Source organism: Pezoporus occidentalis, unplaced genomic scaffold, assembly GCF_034315485.1.
Source record: "Pezoporus occidentalis ecotype Australia unplaced genomic scaffold, CSIRO_AGI_Poc_V1 ctg41, whole genome shotgun sequence".
In the NCBI taxonomy this organism is placed as follows: Eukaryota; Metazoa; Chordata; class Aves; order Psittaciformes; family Psittacidae; genus Pezoporus; species Pezoporus occidentalis.
Genome location: NW_026915736.1, coordinates 3,529,794 through 3,545,692, shown reverse-complemented (window position 1 = coordinate 3,545,692; position 15,899 = coordinate 3,529,794). Strand labels below are relative to the sequence as shown.

The following is a 15,899-nucleotide window of genomic DNA, read 5'->3' as shown; positions in this document are numbered from 1 at the left end:
AGCTCTCAGGAAGCTCTACTGGCCTTTAATCTCTGCCCCTAATCACCACCTAATAATTCCTTCACCTGAATAGTAACTATTTCCACTCCACCCCACATTTCACCTAACAGAGCCAGCCAAATTGTATCAGCCAGTTCATAAACAAATAAAATGTGGGAAGATTGGCTGCACCTGTTGCATTAATGCTACACACTGCTGAAAGGTACCTTAACGCTTGTGCCTGTAGCCAGTCATGCAGTGTGGCAAAGACATCTTTCTTAAAAATACACTAATAAACCCAGTGTAGTGCTCTAGGCTGTAATTGCACAGCTCCTTAGGAGCAGAGTAAGAAAATCACTGTAAACTCAGTCTTGTTTCGAGGCAGCTATAAAGGATCTCCACTGACTAGTAAGACAAATCTTGAAGTGTAACCAGTTTCCCCCCTCCTCACTTTCTGGTTTACTAGTCAATTTGTTTACTCAGTCAGTGTGGGAAACTATGTGTTTATTGCCTTTTTTAATCCTGTATTCCAATTAATTTCTTAAAGCATTGTTAATTCAAGTCTGTTATTTTATCTGTACCTACTTTGTGGGTTGCTTAAGGCCCTAAGCATGTTTTACCTTTCCTCATATTTGATAGGTCCTGACTTTTAGGTCTCTTGAGAAATTCTTCTGGGGGCACTTCTTTAGGTAATGCTTTTCTGGGCACACTAGGTAGAATGTGAAGCCTTTCTCAAAGCTCTGCAGTGAGAAGATGTTAGATATATTACAGAGCTTGGAGCACCCCAGCATTCAGGTGCAACCAGTTCTCAAACCCATACATAAGCAGCTCCATCTAAGGACTTTTTCTGTGGATCTGTATTTAAATGGCAGTGTTCAGCAAAAGACTGAGAACTGCATCTCTGTTTTCAATTTAGACTTATTCTGTTCAGTACAGGGCTTGATCCAGGATTCTGTGGTTTGTTGCATTCATGTTCTAAGCCATCTTTCTCTTAAACAGAGAGTGAGCTCAGAAACCCCATTTTCTCTTCAGCATTCCATTTGGCACTTTTCTGTTGTTCATACCCACTGGGGTAAATAGTATTTACACTGTATTATTTTGAATAGAACCTCACAAATTCAACATCCCAACTAGTGTATACGTTATAGCTCTTCTGGTCATTGGTAGCTCAGCCAAAAAGTTATTGCTGTCACTCATGATAATTACGCATAAGACCTTGAAAAGGAAACAATTATTGCTGTACTAAACCACTCAGTGGATCCCAGATTTTAAATTCCACTGCAGTTACATTATTTTGACATATGACAAGTGACACACCAGAACAAAAAAAAAGCACATTTAAACCTGAAAAGAACCTTTCCATTCTTCCTACCTAATTTCTGTGTTCCTGAAGAAAATTAAAGCTTTACTCTTGATCTCTAGCTGTATATTTTAGCAGTCACACTAAAATAATCAGTGGAATCTAATTTTCTTTCCACTTTCTCAATTGTAACTACCTGTAGGATTGAGTCATAAGATAAATTAAATCAAAAAGACAAAACAATTTGTTGCAAGATATGCCACTAATCAGCATCTATAATAATGCGATGCTCATTCTTGCAAAGATTTTTGCAAAGAAATTAGCAGTTAAATAAATAACTTGAAATTAATATGTGGGTGTGCGATAGTGTCCAAAAAATGTGTAGAACAAATGGTAAATCAATGAATAACAATTAATATCTGCTTATTATAAGGCTTTGGTTTGGTTGGTTGTGTTAGTTGGATTGGTTTTAGTTGAGGTATTTCTTTAAATTGCCTTCTGGAGGAAGACAGCATTATTGTCTGATTTTGTATGCATGAACTGTGTCCTAGATTGATACCTGTGACTTATCCCTGCTCATCCATAAGACAGAGCTGAAAATACATAGAAGTCTGCTTCTAGAGAAAAATCTCTTCATCATTATGTGCAGGACTGGGGCAGACACTTTCATTTACAAGCAGCTCAACCTCAGGTTCAGTTGAATGAGCATGTGCAGTCCTGAATTTACTCTGCCTTATCTGGTTCCTTCCATCAATTCATCCTTAACATAACTTAATCTAACTGGGATAAAGTATAACTGAGGTCTTGACTAAGACTGAAAAGAAGTGAATTGTAATGGAAAGCCCCCAGGTTGCCTTGCAAAAGGATGCCATTTTATGAGACTCAGGGCACTTTTTAGTATTTTTTAGTATTTTTTGCAGTCATTCAAAAATTAAAATGTGTGAAGCAAATTTCAACATACCATATATTTAGGTTTACTGTAAAGGTGATACTTACCATCTACATTGTTTAGCAAAGAAATACCTAAGAAAAAGAACGGGTCTCAACAATAGTGGAAAGTAAACAACAGGAAAACTGCTCTGACATTCAAAACTACCATGTTGGGAATAAGGTACCAAAGCTGTTAAGTTTTGCCCACGCTAATGAAAATCAGTAGCTGGGTAAACAATCCATTTAAGTAATGCTCAAATGACTCCAAAGAAATAAAAAGTACATTTAATGATTTCTGTGGAAATAAATTCCTTTAATGGTACATTAACCAATCTGAACCCTAGAAATTATTTAAAATAAAAAGATACAAGTAGGCAATTATCAAGAAAAAGCCACCGGAATAACACAAAACATTTCAGCTTCTCTGTAATACATAAGGAATTTATCCTGACAGGATACCTGTATAATTTTTCAAACCCTTCAAAATAGGCTTATTCATATCTTAAGTTTTAATTTGCTTAAAATTAAACCCAACTATTTCTTCTTAAGAAGCCTGTATCCATTCTGCCTAGAGTAAAACGCAAAGAGGAAGAAAGGTAATGCCTTAGGACTGAGATTGAATTTAGGTCCTTGCAGCTAACTAAAAGTCAATACAATTTAGATACCTAAATCTCCTTGCAAAAATCTCAGCCTGGTTTTTGAGGCTTTGTAGTACCACCTAATCTCAGTGTTCACACAGTTAAGGAAAATGCACAGAATTTGACTAACATTATCTGTATATTAACATATAACAGCTTAACATAGTCATTTAAAGCTAAACATGCCCCAGGCAATGCTCATCTTCTGCTCTATTAGATTATTTCACAGATTATTTATGGCTCTTTCATCAAGTTAGTAATTTGAAGGTGAATGAATCCAAGGAAACTAGGAGCATGCATAGGGAATTCACACAGGGAAGTCAAATCCAGAATGAACTTGGACACAGCATGCAGATCTGAATGAATTCTTGAAGGATCTCTGGAGTTTCTCTGCTTTTCCTGCTTATCAGGAATCTCTCTGGTGCCTGATGAAACTTTGAAACTAGTAGCAACAATGAGGTGAAAAGAGAGAGGCCGCTACAACTTTCTGTTGGACTCCAGAATCTCCATCCTGCAGGCACCTGGGGAACAGGCACATGGAATCAGTTGGGAGCTGGCTATGAGCTGTTTCATCTCAGCCACATGAATATCCACCAGCTTGCATACCCATACACCCCCTTCACATTGTTCATACAGCAGATTTTTGCAGATTACAAACAGCCAAAAAATTCAGCATCAGATTCAGTTGTTGACACCAAAACATTGTAAGAACACAAATCCACTGACGTTAGCTGAACCTGGTGAAAGTTGTTTGCTAAGCAATCTCTTGATTATCATCTCAGTATTTCCAGCTGTGGAAAGTCAGCTTAAAAAAAAGGTTGTAGAGTAAAGTTATGTTGTAATTGCTCTCTTTCTCTTTTTTTTCTTTTTCTTTCTCCTTTTTAACTCAAAGGGCTTTCTGGATCTCTGGAGATATTTGCTACTCACTCAATCAACAAACATGCATCTGGAGCTTCGTTTTAAAATTCACAAATTTTCCTTGTGCTGAGATTGTCTATGATTTTTCTATCATTTCTCTTTTGTATCAGTATTTCTATTTACTTCTCCTTACCACCTCTAGGAAAGCAGAAACCAAATATATTGATTTTCACCTGGAAGAAGGTGGGCTATTAAAGCTTTTGGCACTGTGAAGGAGAAAGTATTTACGTGAAAACTCTTTGCCTCAGAATGCTGTCTTTATCAAGTAATCAGCAAGTAATCAAATTCTGGCAAATGTTGAAACTTACTCTTCTTTGAAGTTCAGTCTGAATAATTTATTTTCTGTCTGAGCTTCTTCCTGGAATGAAGCATTTGTAACACTGATGGGGTTAGGGTGCTACACAGAACACATGAAAGCTATGGTTTCATAGAATCATAGAATGTTTTGGGTTGGAAGGGACCTTAAAGATCATCTAGTTTCAACCCCCAGTGGTTTGATGATTCAGTCTTCAAAATATTAAATCTCAGGATAAATTTTCGCTTGTAAGACATACTGAACAGCAAGGTAACCCTATGGAGGTGACATCTAGAGAAATAGTACATCAGCAGAGAGTAAACCTGAGTCACACAGGAAAACAAGCAAGTTGCTTGAATAAAGAAATCGAAAGGAGTGAATTTAGTTTGTTCTGATTAAAATAAAACCAAACAAACCCTTGGATAATTCTTTACCTATGTTTTAAGCTCCACATGTTGAAGAGGATCAATGTAATTGACCCACCTCTGTTGTTGCTTGAATTGAAGATAGAGACTGAATGATAAATATTATGTCATTTAAGGTTTTCTTCAAATGAAAAAAAAAAAACAAACCAAAACAAACAAACACAAAACCAACCAACTAAACAAAGAAGAACACTTTCAAAGCCCGGAGTACTGGAACCTGACCAACAATTCTGGAGGATGATCTCTGAGCACAACAGAAAGGACTATGCTCTAAGATGTCCCTGCTTGCCTTTTATACCAAGTTTCCCAGACTTTCACTTGAGCCATCTCTTTCCTTAGCTGTCAAGAATAGTAAAAACCAAAGGCAGCATACAGCATTGTTTGCTGAGTTCTGTCAGCCCCCAGTGGTGTGTTGCTAAAGGTCTCTTGGCCCCAGTCAAGATGTTGAACAATTTTACAGTTTGTCAAAGCCCCTATCTGCCTTCAGGCTGCATTTTAGCTAATCATCTCCCTTGCCTTATGTCTTGGTAGTCTGGTGTACCACCAACTCTCTGCCAGACATGGATTTCAACGGGTACTTTCCATGAAAGGCAGGGGAAGAGAGAGAAAAAGAAAGAAACAGTGCATCTCTGCCAGCTGCTTGCCCACAGGGCTCTGCCAGAGTTGGTACATGAGCTCTCTCATGTTTGTTTGCTGCTATTCTGTGTTTCTGATGCAAGATAATGGGAACCCATGGGAAGAGAATGCACAGAAATGCAAGACTTCAGAAAGCAAAAGGAGCTAATCCCTTTATCTCTCTGATCTGATTCTCAGAAAAGGAAACTACTTAAGCCTCTCATTTCAGGGCAGGAATCTGACAAAAAAGCTTCAATTCAAAGTACATTTTCTCTGTAAGATATGTGTTTCTAATCATGCTAAGATGCCAAATACCAGGAAGTCCTCCAAAGATCTCTTTACTAGGAAGTAAATATATTGAGATGTAAGGAAAGCAATCTACCTGGAAAACCTTAGAATCAGAAGACTGCCTTTCACAGTATATATTTAATGTACGATTAAAAGCAAACTATCAAGCCTCTCCTATGATGCAAGAAGCAAGCAGGTGAGGCACTTGACTTACTGGTTGAGGGTAATCCTGAAGCATGCCCATTGCTCTGAACAGAGCTGCTGAGGCACTGAAAATCTGTCAGTTGACCAGAAACATGCATACGTAGGCCTGGGACTTAGCCGGTAAGGTGCAGAGGATTTGACACTGTGATTTTGTTTTCCTTTGGAACATGCAGCCTCTGACATGAGTATTTGTTGAGGCACAGCTCTCTCACAGGTGAAAAACAGTACTTGCCCTTGCCATTTCACAGTGTGTTGACCAGTGATTAAATGAGGAATGGTCATATGGAAGGAGGTGGCAGCAGAGCTGTTCTCTTACTTGTAGAAAACTTGCTCCTACATTAGCCAGGATTAATGTAGAAGGAAAACATGAGAGGTCTATAACCCTCCAAAGCATCCCACTTTGCTTAAGTTACTTCATCTAATCTGACCTATGTATCTTTCAGTCTCTTGGAGGACAACATGGTTGTGACCCTTCTCCCTGCCAATTTGTGAATGTTTCTGAACTTGTCTACTAAGAAGTTTCTAAAGCACATAACTCATGCATTACACAAAGCAGTCTTGATGCCCTCAAGGTCTAAAACACTGGACAAAAGGATGATGAAAATAAGACTTCCAACACAAAAACTTATAATGGAATCCACTGATTTTTTTAAGAAATGATGTTGTGGGGAAAAAAAAAAATAAAAAAAAGATCCTCAAGAATAAAGGATAAAAGGGGAAACTGCACTGAGATACCCATGATTAATTGCTATCAATATTTGCATTATTTCTGTAATCACATATTCTAATCGTGGACAAGGACCTCTTAGGCTAACCACCGATATATCAGCTCTGAGTGCAGTGTTTGACAGCCATTGCCATTAAAAGTAAGGCTGTTTGTAGCCTTGCCAACAGACCAAGCTTTTCCTTGCTAGATGAAATTGGCATGCCAGTGATAACTCTTTGCTCTCCAGGATGTGACAGGAAGCACTGTATGTCTCATTACTAAACCAAGAACTGCAGTGTGGTATTTAAAAGGCAATGAGAACAATGACGTGGTGTAAGAAATCCCTGTGATATTTCTAATGGAAAAACAATACTAGTTCCTGAGGAGAAGCTCACCTCATTCTTTTTTTTTTTTTTTTTTTGGGGGGGGGGTGCTTTTCCAGGTATCACTGTGAATGACCTTGCTGCCTTTCTTACACTTGCTGAAAATAAGAAAGAATTCCCCTGAAGTCAGTGGAATTACATAGCCATAAAACATGTAAGATAAGAAACTGTATAGCATAAAACAAGAAGGTAGATAGTGCCTTGCACTTTTGACTAAATATAAGATTTAATCTATTTTCAGACTGTCAAAAGCAAAGAGGAAAGTTTGCTATATCATGCTATTGAATGACAACGTATTTCTTATGTCTGCAGTCAAACATGTCTGGTAACTAGCTAATACCATATCTAATAACATTTGCATTTGTCTGTCTTTCACTACTCTTGTCCCTGTTTGCATGTGAATAAGTGTGAGAAGGCATGATGGACAAGTTGCAGTATTGTACAACCCACTGATACAATCTGTCCCCTTTAACTCTGGAAAGAGGCAGTAGTTTAGATGATATTATGGTATGTTATTGTTTAGAAATACAAGGAAAATCTAGCATGATGTTTAGTTTCATTTGCTCTTCTCTGTGCATGTGTTTATTTTTACCCTGCAACACAACATCCTGGCACTTAAAAAGTTGTGGAGATATCTCAAAAAGTGTTCAGTGGGTGAACATAGCAAGATATAGGTGGCTGTTTAAAACCTGGGACCCAAACATCCCCTAACGGTACCAAATGACATAAAAAAAAAGGTACAACAAAAATGACATACAAAATGAATGCTCTATTCTAGTTTACATCATCCAAAGATCATGATGTCCTGATTCAAAACATGGCTAAGACTGTGCCCTCTCTGAGAATCTGTCATCAGAAAGAATAAAAACCAGCAGGTATTATCATCCTTAATCTTTCTAGATGCCTTATAATATCCTATAAATGTCTGAATAAGAGAGCAGCTTATTCACATATCAACTGATGGGTATAATTTTAGGTACATGTAAAGAGCAGATGATGTAGAGCCCTGGATCAACAGTACCAGGAGATTCTGAAAAAAAACACCCACATTTTTAGCAGAGTTCTCAAATAAGAGAACAACCATAGCTCACTTGATCATTTAACCCATTTCCTGAATATAGACTATGAGCACTAGAGACAGCAGTGCTGCCAAGACTCTGGAAAGTAAGGGTAACTGCATTTGACTTATAAGGCATGTACACCTACCATTGAAACAGTGGCATTGCAGACTTCAAAAAATACAGCAGACATGCATAGAAGTATGTGCTGGTTTTGGCTGGGGTCTAGTTAATTTTCTCCACAGTACCTAGTATTGGTCTATGTTTTGAATTTGTGCTGGAAACAGCGTTGATAATTCAGGGACATTTCAGTTTCTGCTGAGCAGCACTTACACAGAGGCAAGGACTTTTCTGCTTTCCCATTAGCCCCTCAGTGCTCACCAGCAGGGAGAGGCTGGTGTGGAATGTGATGCTACAAAGCAGCCTTGGCTGCAGTGATCACGAGATGGTGGAGGTCAAGATCCTCAGGGCAGTGAGAAGGGCATGCAGCAAGCTCACTGCCCTGGACTTCAAGAGAGCAGACTTTGGCCTCTTCAGGAACCTGCTTAGTGAAGCTCCATGGGATAAAGTCGTAGAGGGCAGGGGGCCCAAGACTGGTGGTTGATATTCAAGGATCACCTACTCCAGGCTCAGGAGTGTTACGTCCTGACAGGAAGGAAATGAGACAAGAGGGCCAGGAGACCTCCATGGGTGGATAAGGAGCTGCTGAGGAAACTTAAAGGGAAAAAAGAAGCTTATAAAAGGTGGAAGCAAGGACAGGTGGCCTGGGAAGAGTACAGGGATGTTGTCTGGAAAGCTAGGGACCAGTTAGGAAAGCAATGGCCCAGTTAGAATTGAGTCTGTCAAAAAATGTGAAAGAGAGCAGGAAGGGCTTCTATAGGTATGAAGCAAACAAAAGACAGACTAAGGATAATGTGGGTCCTCTCTGGAAGCTAACAGGAGAATTGGTTACCCTGCGTTCAGAAAAGGCTGAGGTTCTCAATGATTTCTTTCCCTCTGTCTTCACTGGCAAGTGCTCTGACCACACCACCCAAGTCTTGGAAGGCAGACGCAGGGACTGTGAGAATGAAGACCTTAGGCCCACTGTAGGAGAGGATCATGTCTGAGATCATCTTAAGAATCTGAACGTGCACAAGTCCATGGGACCTGATGAAATCCATCTGTGGGTCCTGAAGGAGCTGGCAAAGGAAGTTGCCAAGCCACTGTCCATCATATTTGAAAAATCATGGCAGTCAGATGAAGTTCCCAACGACTGGAAAAAGGGAGATATAACCTCCATTTTCAAGAAGGGGAAAATGGATGACCCGGGGAATTACAGACCAGTCAGTCTCACCTCTGTGCCTGGCAAAATCTTGGAGCAGATTCTCCTGGAAGACATGCTAAGGCACATGAAAATCAGCAAGGTGCTTGGTGACAGCCAGCATGGCTTCACTGAGGGGAAATCCTGCCTGACCAATTTGGTGGCCTTCTATGATGGGGCTACAGAACTGATGGACAGAGGCAAAACAGCTGATGTCATCTACCTGAAACTGTGCAAAGTATTTGACACTGTCCCACACGACATCCTTGTCTCTAAACTGGAGAGACATCAATTTGATGGATGGACCACTCAGTGGATAAAGAACTGGCTGGATGGCTGCAAGCAAAGAGTTGAGGTCAACAGCAAAATGTTCAGTTGGAGACCAGTAATGAGTGGTGTCCCTCAGGGATCGGTGTTGGGACTGGTCTTGTTTAACATCTTCGTCGCTGACAGGAACAGTGGGATTGAGTGCGCCCTCAGCAAGTTTGCTGATGACACCAAACTGTGTGGTTCAGTTGATACGCTGGAGGGAAGGAATGCCATCCAGAGGGACCTTGACTCACTTGAGAGGTGGGCTGATGCCAACCTTATGAAGTTAAGCCAAGTGCAAGGTCCTACACCTGGGTTGGAGCAATCCCAGACACAGCTACAGGTTGGGCAGAGGAGAGATTCAGAGCAGCCCTGTGGAGAAAGACTTGGGGGTGTTGGTCAATGAGAAACTGAACATGAGCTGGCTTCAGTGTGCACTCACAGCCCAGAAAGCCAGCTGTATCCTGGGCTGCATCAAAAGGAGCATGACCAGCAGGTTGAAGGAGGTGATCCTGCCCCTCTACTCTGCTCTCTCTCGCAGTACTTTTGGAGTACTGTGTGCAGTTCTGGTGTTCCCAAAATAAGAAGGACATGGAACTGTTGGAACAAGTCCAGAGGAGGGCCACGAGGATGATAATGTAGCTGGAGCACCTCCTGTACGAAGGCAGGCTGAGAAGACTTGGGCTGTTCAGCCTGGAAAAGAGAAGGCTGCATGGATACCTCATAGCAGCTTTCCAGTATCGAAGGGGACGTACAAGGATGCTGAAGAGGAACTCTTCATCAGAGACTGTAGTGATAGGAAAAGGAGTAATGGGTTCAAACTGAAACAGGGAAAGTTCAGGTTAGATATAAGGAAGAAGTCCTTTACTGTGAGGGTGGTGAGGCACTGGAATAGGTTGCCCAAAGAAGTGGGAAATGCTCCATTCCTGGCAGTGTTCAAGGCCAGGGTGGACAGAGCTTTGGACGAAATGGTCTAGTGGGAGATGTCCCTGCTGATGTGTCCTGGGTTCAGCAGTAGCATTCATTTTTCTCCTTCTTAGTAGCTGGTGCAGTGCTGTGGTTTTGACTTTCATCCTGGGAACAGTGCTGATAACACCGATGCTTTCAGTTGTTGCTCAGTAATGTTTACCTTGACCAAAGACTTTGTGAGCCTCATGCTCTACCAGGGAGGAGGGGAAGCCAGGAGGAAGCAGAGACAGGACATCTGACCCAAACTGACCAAAGAGGTATTCCATACCACAGCATGTCATGCCCAGTATATAAACTAGGGGCAGTTACACGGAAGGGTTAGATCGCTCCTCGGTCGGGCTGGGTATCAGTCGGTGAGTATCACACAGTATCACAGTATCACAGTATGCTGGAGATTGGAAGGGACCTCAAAAGATCATCTAGTCCAATCCCCCTGCCAGAGCAGGAACACCTAGATAACGTTACACAGGAATGTGTCCAGGCGGGCTTTGAATGTCTCCAGGGAAGGAGACTCCACAACCTCCCTGGGCAGCCTGTTCCAGTGTTCTGTCACCCTCACTGAGAAGAAGTTCCTTCTCAAGTTTAAGTGGAACCTCTTGTGTTCCAGCTTATACCCATTACCCCTTGTCCTATCATTGTTTGCCACTGAGTAGAGCCTGGCTCCATCCTCGTGACACTCCCCCTTTATATATTTATAGACACTTATAAGGTCACCCCTCAGTCTCCTCTTCTCTAAACTATAAAGACCCAGCTCCCTCAGTCTTTCCTCATAAGGGAGATGCTCCACTCCCTTAATCATCTTGGTTGCCCTGCGCTGGACTCTCTCCAGCAGCTCCCTGTCCCTCCTGAACTGAGGGGCCCAGAACTGGACACAATATTCCAGATGGGGTCTCACCAGGGCAGAGTAGAGGGGAAGGAGGACCTCTCTCGACCTACTAACCACCGCCCTTCTAATACATCCCAGGATGCCATTGGCCTTCTTAGCCACAAGGGCACAGTGTTGGCTCATGGTCATCCTGTCGTCCACTAGGACCCCCAGGTCCCTCTCCCCTACACTGCTCTCTAGCAGGTCGTTCCCCAACCTATACTGGAACCTGGGGTTGTTCCTGCCCAGATGCAGGACTCTACACTTTCCCTTGTTATATTTCATCCCATTATTCCCTGCCCAACTCTCCAGCCTGTCCAGGTCTCGCTGGATGGCAGCACAGCCTTCTGGCGTGTCAGCCACTCCTCCCAGCTTAGTGTCATCAGCAAACTTGCTGATAGTACACTCAATTCCCTCATCTAAATCATTGATGAATATATTAAATAATACCGGTCCCAGTACTGACCCTTGAGGCACTCCACTAGTTACAGGCCTCCAACTAGACTCAGCCCCATAGACTACAACTCTCTGGCTTCTCTCCTTCAGCCAGTTCGCAGTCCACCTCACTACCTGGTCATCCAGTCCACACTTCCTCAATTTAGCCGTGAGGATGCTGTGGGAGACTGTGTCAAAGGCTTTGCTGAAGTCAAGGTAGACCACATCCACCGCTCTGCCATCATCCATCCACCGTGTTATTTCCTCATAAAAAAAAAAAAAAAAAAAAATATTTAAACAGGTCTGGGTTGCTTGCTCGAATAGGCTGGGAGCCCAGTCGGGGCCCCAGGGCACTGCCATTGCCTGGGGAGTTCTTCCTCGCCAGAGCAGGGGATATGGAAGTGGTTCGTTGAGGCACCTGCGGGTCCACAGGTCGAAGCAGGGGTGGGGTCCGGGCTGGCTGCACACCACTAATGCTGAAAGACTCCGACCGAGGAGGCAGGTTGGGGTCAGAAATCCTGTTGGCCACCTTATGGGGCATGGCCGGTGAGCTCTGGCGATTGAGCCGGGAGCGTTCCTCCACCTGTTCATGCTCTGCACGTCGCCGTTCCTCCTCTCGCCGTATCTGCTCCTCATAGTGTCGCCGCTGCTCCCGCTCCTGCTGCTTCCGCAACTCCTTCTCCCGCCTCTGCTGCTCCTCCAGCCTTCGCCTCTGCTCCTTCTGCTCCTCAATCCGCTTCTGCCGCTCGGCCAGCAACTGCCGCTTGTGCTCCTCATTCTCTCGCTGCTGCTGTTCCAGCTGCTGCCGACGCAGCGCCTCTGACCGCTCCTTGTTAGCCAGCTGTAGCCTCAAGAAATCCCGTCTCAGTGTCGACTCCCCAGGCAGGTTTAGGATGGAGCTGGGCTCTCCAGAGTCATTTTCCTCCTCCTCCTCCTCACTTCCACTGTACTCGTACTCTGTCTCATCTTTCTCGCCTCGCTTCTTCTTAGTCCTGTCAATGTGGTCCTTGAGCTGGATGCGGACCTGCCTTTCATTGGGCTGGTCTCGGATGAAAGGGTGCTTCATCAGCTGCTCTGTGGTTGGTCTCTGGCTATGATTCTTCACTAGGCAGCTCTCAATGAAGGACTGAAACTTTTTAGACCACTTTTTTGATTTCAACCTCGGGGCCGGGTTGCGAGGGATGAGGAAGAGAGCTCTCATGGGATGCATGTCACAGAGAGGGGGAGCGCCTTCCGCCATTTCAATGGCTGTTATCCCCAAAGACCACAAGTCACTCTTGAAGTCGTAAGTGGCATCAGGATTTTCATCGCAGGCAATGACCTCAGGGGCCATCCAGTAAGGCGTTCCAATGAAGGTGTTTCTCCTGCCTACTGTTCTGTCCAGCTGAGCACTGACACCAAAATCCACTAGTTTAACTTCTGCATTTTCTGTCAGCAACACATTCTGTCCCTTGATGTCTCGATGAATTACTTTGTGCTGGTGTAGATGACTCAAGCCCCGTAAGATCTCTCTGCAGATGTATGCAATCCACTCCTCCTTCAAGGTGTTCCCCTTCGTGTTCTTGATGAGGTCAGTGACAGAGCCTGCACCGCAGAACTCCATCACCAGCCAGAGCTGATCATCCATTCCTGGTGGGTTCTTCTTAATAAAAGCACCATAGTAAGTAGCAATATTTCGGTGGTGAGAATACTTCTTCAGCATGTTAATTTCTTGTTTGATCTCTTCCTCTTCATCCCCGGTGACGTCCATAACCTTAATAGCAGCAAGCTGGCCTGTTTTAACATGACGACCCTTATATACCTGCCCGTAGGTACCATTGCCAACAAGCTCCACCAGTTCAAAGATTCCTGCAGGATCCCGCAGCGCCGAGAGGTCGATCTCGTCCAGGCTCCGCGCCGGAGAGTCACTCGCCATGTGTGAGTGGTGAGAGGTATTCTCTCCCCTTGTTATTATTATTATTATTGATGGTAGCAGCAGTGGTTTGTGTTATACCTTAGTTACTGGACTGTTTTTATCTCAATCTGTGTGAGCTACATTCTTTTGCTTCTCCTCCCCATCCCTCTGGGAGCAGGGGGAGGAAGAGGGGGGAGTGAGTGAGCGGCTGTGTGGTTCTGAGTCTCTGGCTGGGCTTAAACCACAACACCATGGCAGGTGGTTGGAACTACACGATCTTAAGGTCCTTTCCAACCCCAACGATTCTATGATTCTATGATTCCCACCACCACCACCAGTGAGGAGCCTGGGGGTTCATGGTAACATAGAGTTAGGAGGTGACACAGCCAGGACAGCTGATCCCAGCTGACCAGAGGGATATCCTATAACATATGACGTCATGCTCAGCATATAGAGATGGGGAAAAAAAGAAGGAAGAAGGGGACATTCAGAACTATGTCGTTTTGTCTTTTATAGTAACCATTATGTGTGCTGTATCCCTGCATTCCTGTTGATGGCTGAACATCTTCCTGTTGATGGGAAGCAGCGAGTGAATTCATTGGTTTTCTTTGCTTACATGCTTTTGCACTTTTAAGTTTTGCAAAATAAGCTTCTGCTTTGCCTATTAAACTGCCTTTACCTCAACCCACGAGTTTTCTTACTTTTACATTCCGGATTCTATTCCTCATCCCACCGGGAGGGGGAGAGTGAGCAAGTGGCTGTGTGGTGTTTAGCTGCCAGCTAGGGTTAAACCACAACACAATATTAAACTAATTATCAAGATATTTGTTGACTTTCTCTTTCCGTACAGGATGTCTTTCTAATTACAACTATGAATATACAACTAAGATGACCCCCTTTTCCATATATATACACCAGATACTGAAATATCCCCCATGCAGTTCCAGATGCAATCAGCTGCTGGTTAATGCAAGTTCTCTTTGGAGAATTGCCATCTACTCTAAACACATATTAACTAAATCCAAAGGAACCTGTGGGAGGCATTTCATTTTCCTGAGTCAACATACCCTCATCTAATGTCTAGGAGCATTACTCCTTCCTCTGTGACTTACTGTGCTTAACACAATCCTGGGCATCTACTTAAGGGCAAAGGACATGGCTCTCTGATGCTCTCTATGTTGTATATCCATGTGCACTCATAAAAAATGTGCTATTCCTACTTACTTTGGCAACCTATTGCACCTGCCACAACCTGCTCAAAGCAGAAGACAGAGAGGAGTTTGGCATCTGCTTTGGAATTTGCACCTTTTCAAACCAAAGGTGTATGATCACTGACCTCTAGTTCCCTTTCACCACTTCCACAAGAGTGGGTGATATTTTCTAGACACCCCGTGGAAAAAAAATGTACTTATTTAAAACAGTCTGCTCAGTCTCAGCAGGGATTTGGGAGGGGGAAGGATGTTTGCCTCTGTATTTTCTTCCTTTGTTTGTTTGCCATTCTTAACTGCACATATTTGCATAAAAGAAGGAATCTTGTATCATCTTCTCCCAGAGCTTATTCCTCATCTGAATCCTGTTCATGACAGCTTAATCATTTCCACAGCAACCAAGATCATGACATGAAATAAAGTATAAGCAGCAGGAACAGATGATCTCTCTGGAAACAGAGATCCTCTTCCATGCACATAAAGATACTGGAAAAAAAAAAAGAGAGAAACAGAAATACAGAAAATATCTGCCACAAATATGTGATTGTTCTAACTTGGAATGACATTAATTTTTTTCTTTCATTGTCTGGCTGCTGGCTGCTGAACAGCACATTATATTATGTTACATGGTTTAAAACAGTATTAGATGACAGATAGAACACTAGGGACAGATAATGCCCTTGGTCAGAGCTGGTAATGCAGCTGGTAAGGCAGCTGAACATACAGTTCCTTGGCCAGGTACAGCCCATGGTTTAGGTGGTTGGTTTAGGCTGTTTGGCTTCAGCAACTTTTGCTGAGTTTGGTCTAAATCTGCTCTAAATATTTGGTCTAAAGGAAAATAACTAAACTCATGTCCCTAAGGCCCTATTTTCATTAATTTCAGGTGCTTTTACTTTTACAATATTCCTTTTTGTGATGAAACAAAAACCAAACCAGTGTATTTACTAGGGAGACACTTTTTATGCAACCTTTCTGAATAAGCACCTCAAAATCTGACCTTGTAGTTTCTCCAGCAAATTAGTAATATGCCACAATGCAGCATACAGCAAGCATGCCTGAGCTTCTTGTCTCCAGAGTACAAATTACAGAGTGATTGGATTTTAGGAAAAGCAAATCCTTCTGCTGCACCTCTTTGCCTATTTTACAGTGCCCTACAATATGTAGGCTGCTTCCCTACTGC

General features: G+C 43.0%; 1 protein-coding gene across 1 annotated transcript; it reads right to left on the bottom strand.

The window, feature by feature from the left end:
- Nucleotides 1-7,692: 7,692 nt before the first annotated feature.
- Nucleotides 7,693-13,532, bottom strand: LOC134171580 (traf2 and NCK-interacting protein kinase-like). The gene is made up of 2 exons (XM_062633966.1): nucleotides 11,917-13,532; nucleotides 7,693-7,711 (listed from the first exon to the last, which is right to left on the bottom strand). The coding sequence occupies exons 1-2, from the start codon at nucleotides 13,530-13,532 to the stop codon at nucleotides 7,693-7,695; spliced, it is 1,635 nt and encodes a 544-aa protein (XP_062489950.1).
- Nucleotides 13,533-15,899: the final 2,367 nt, after the last annotated feature.

Bases quoted from the DNA above. Each gene is read 5' to 3' on its own strand.
- LOC134171580 (XM_062633966.1), bottom strand. From the start codon at position 13,532: ATGGCGAGTGACTCTCCGGCGCGGAGCCTGGACGAGATCGACCTCTCG.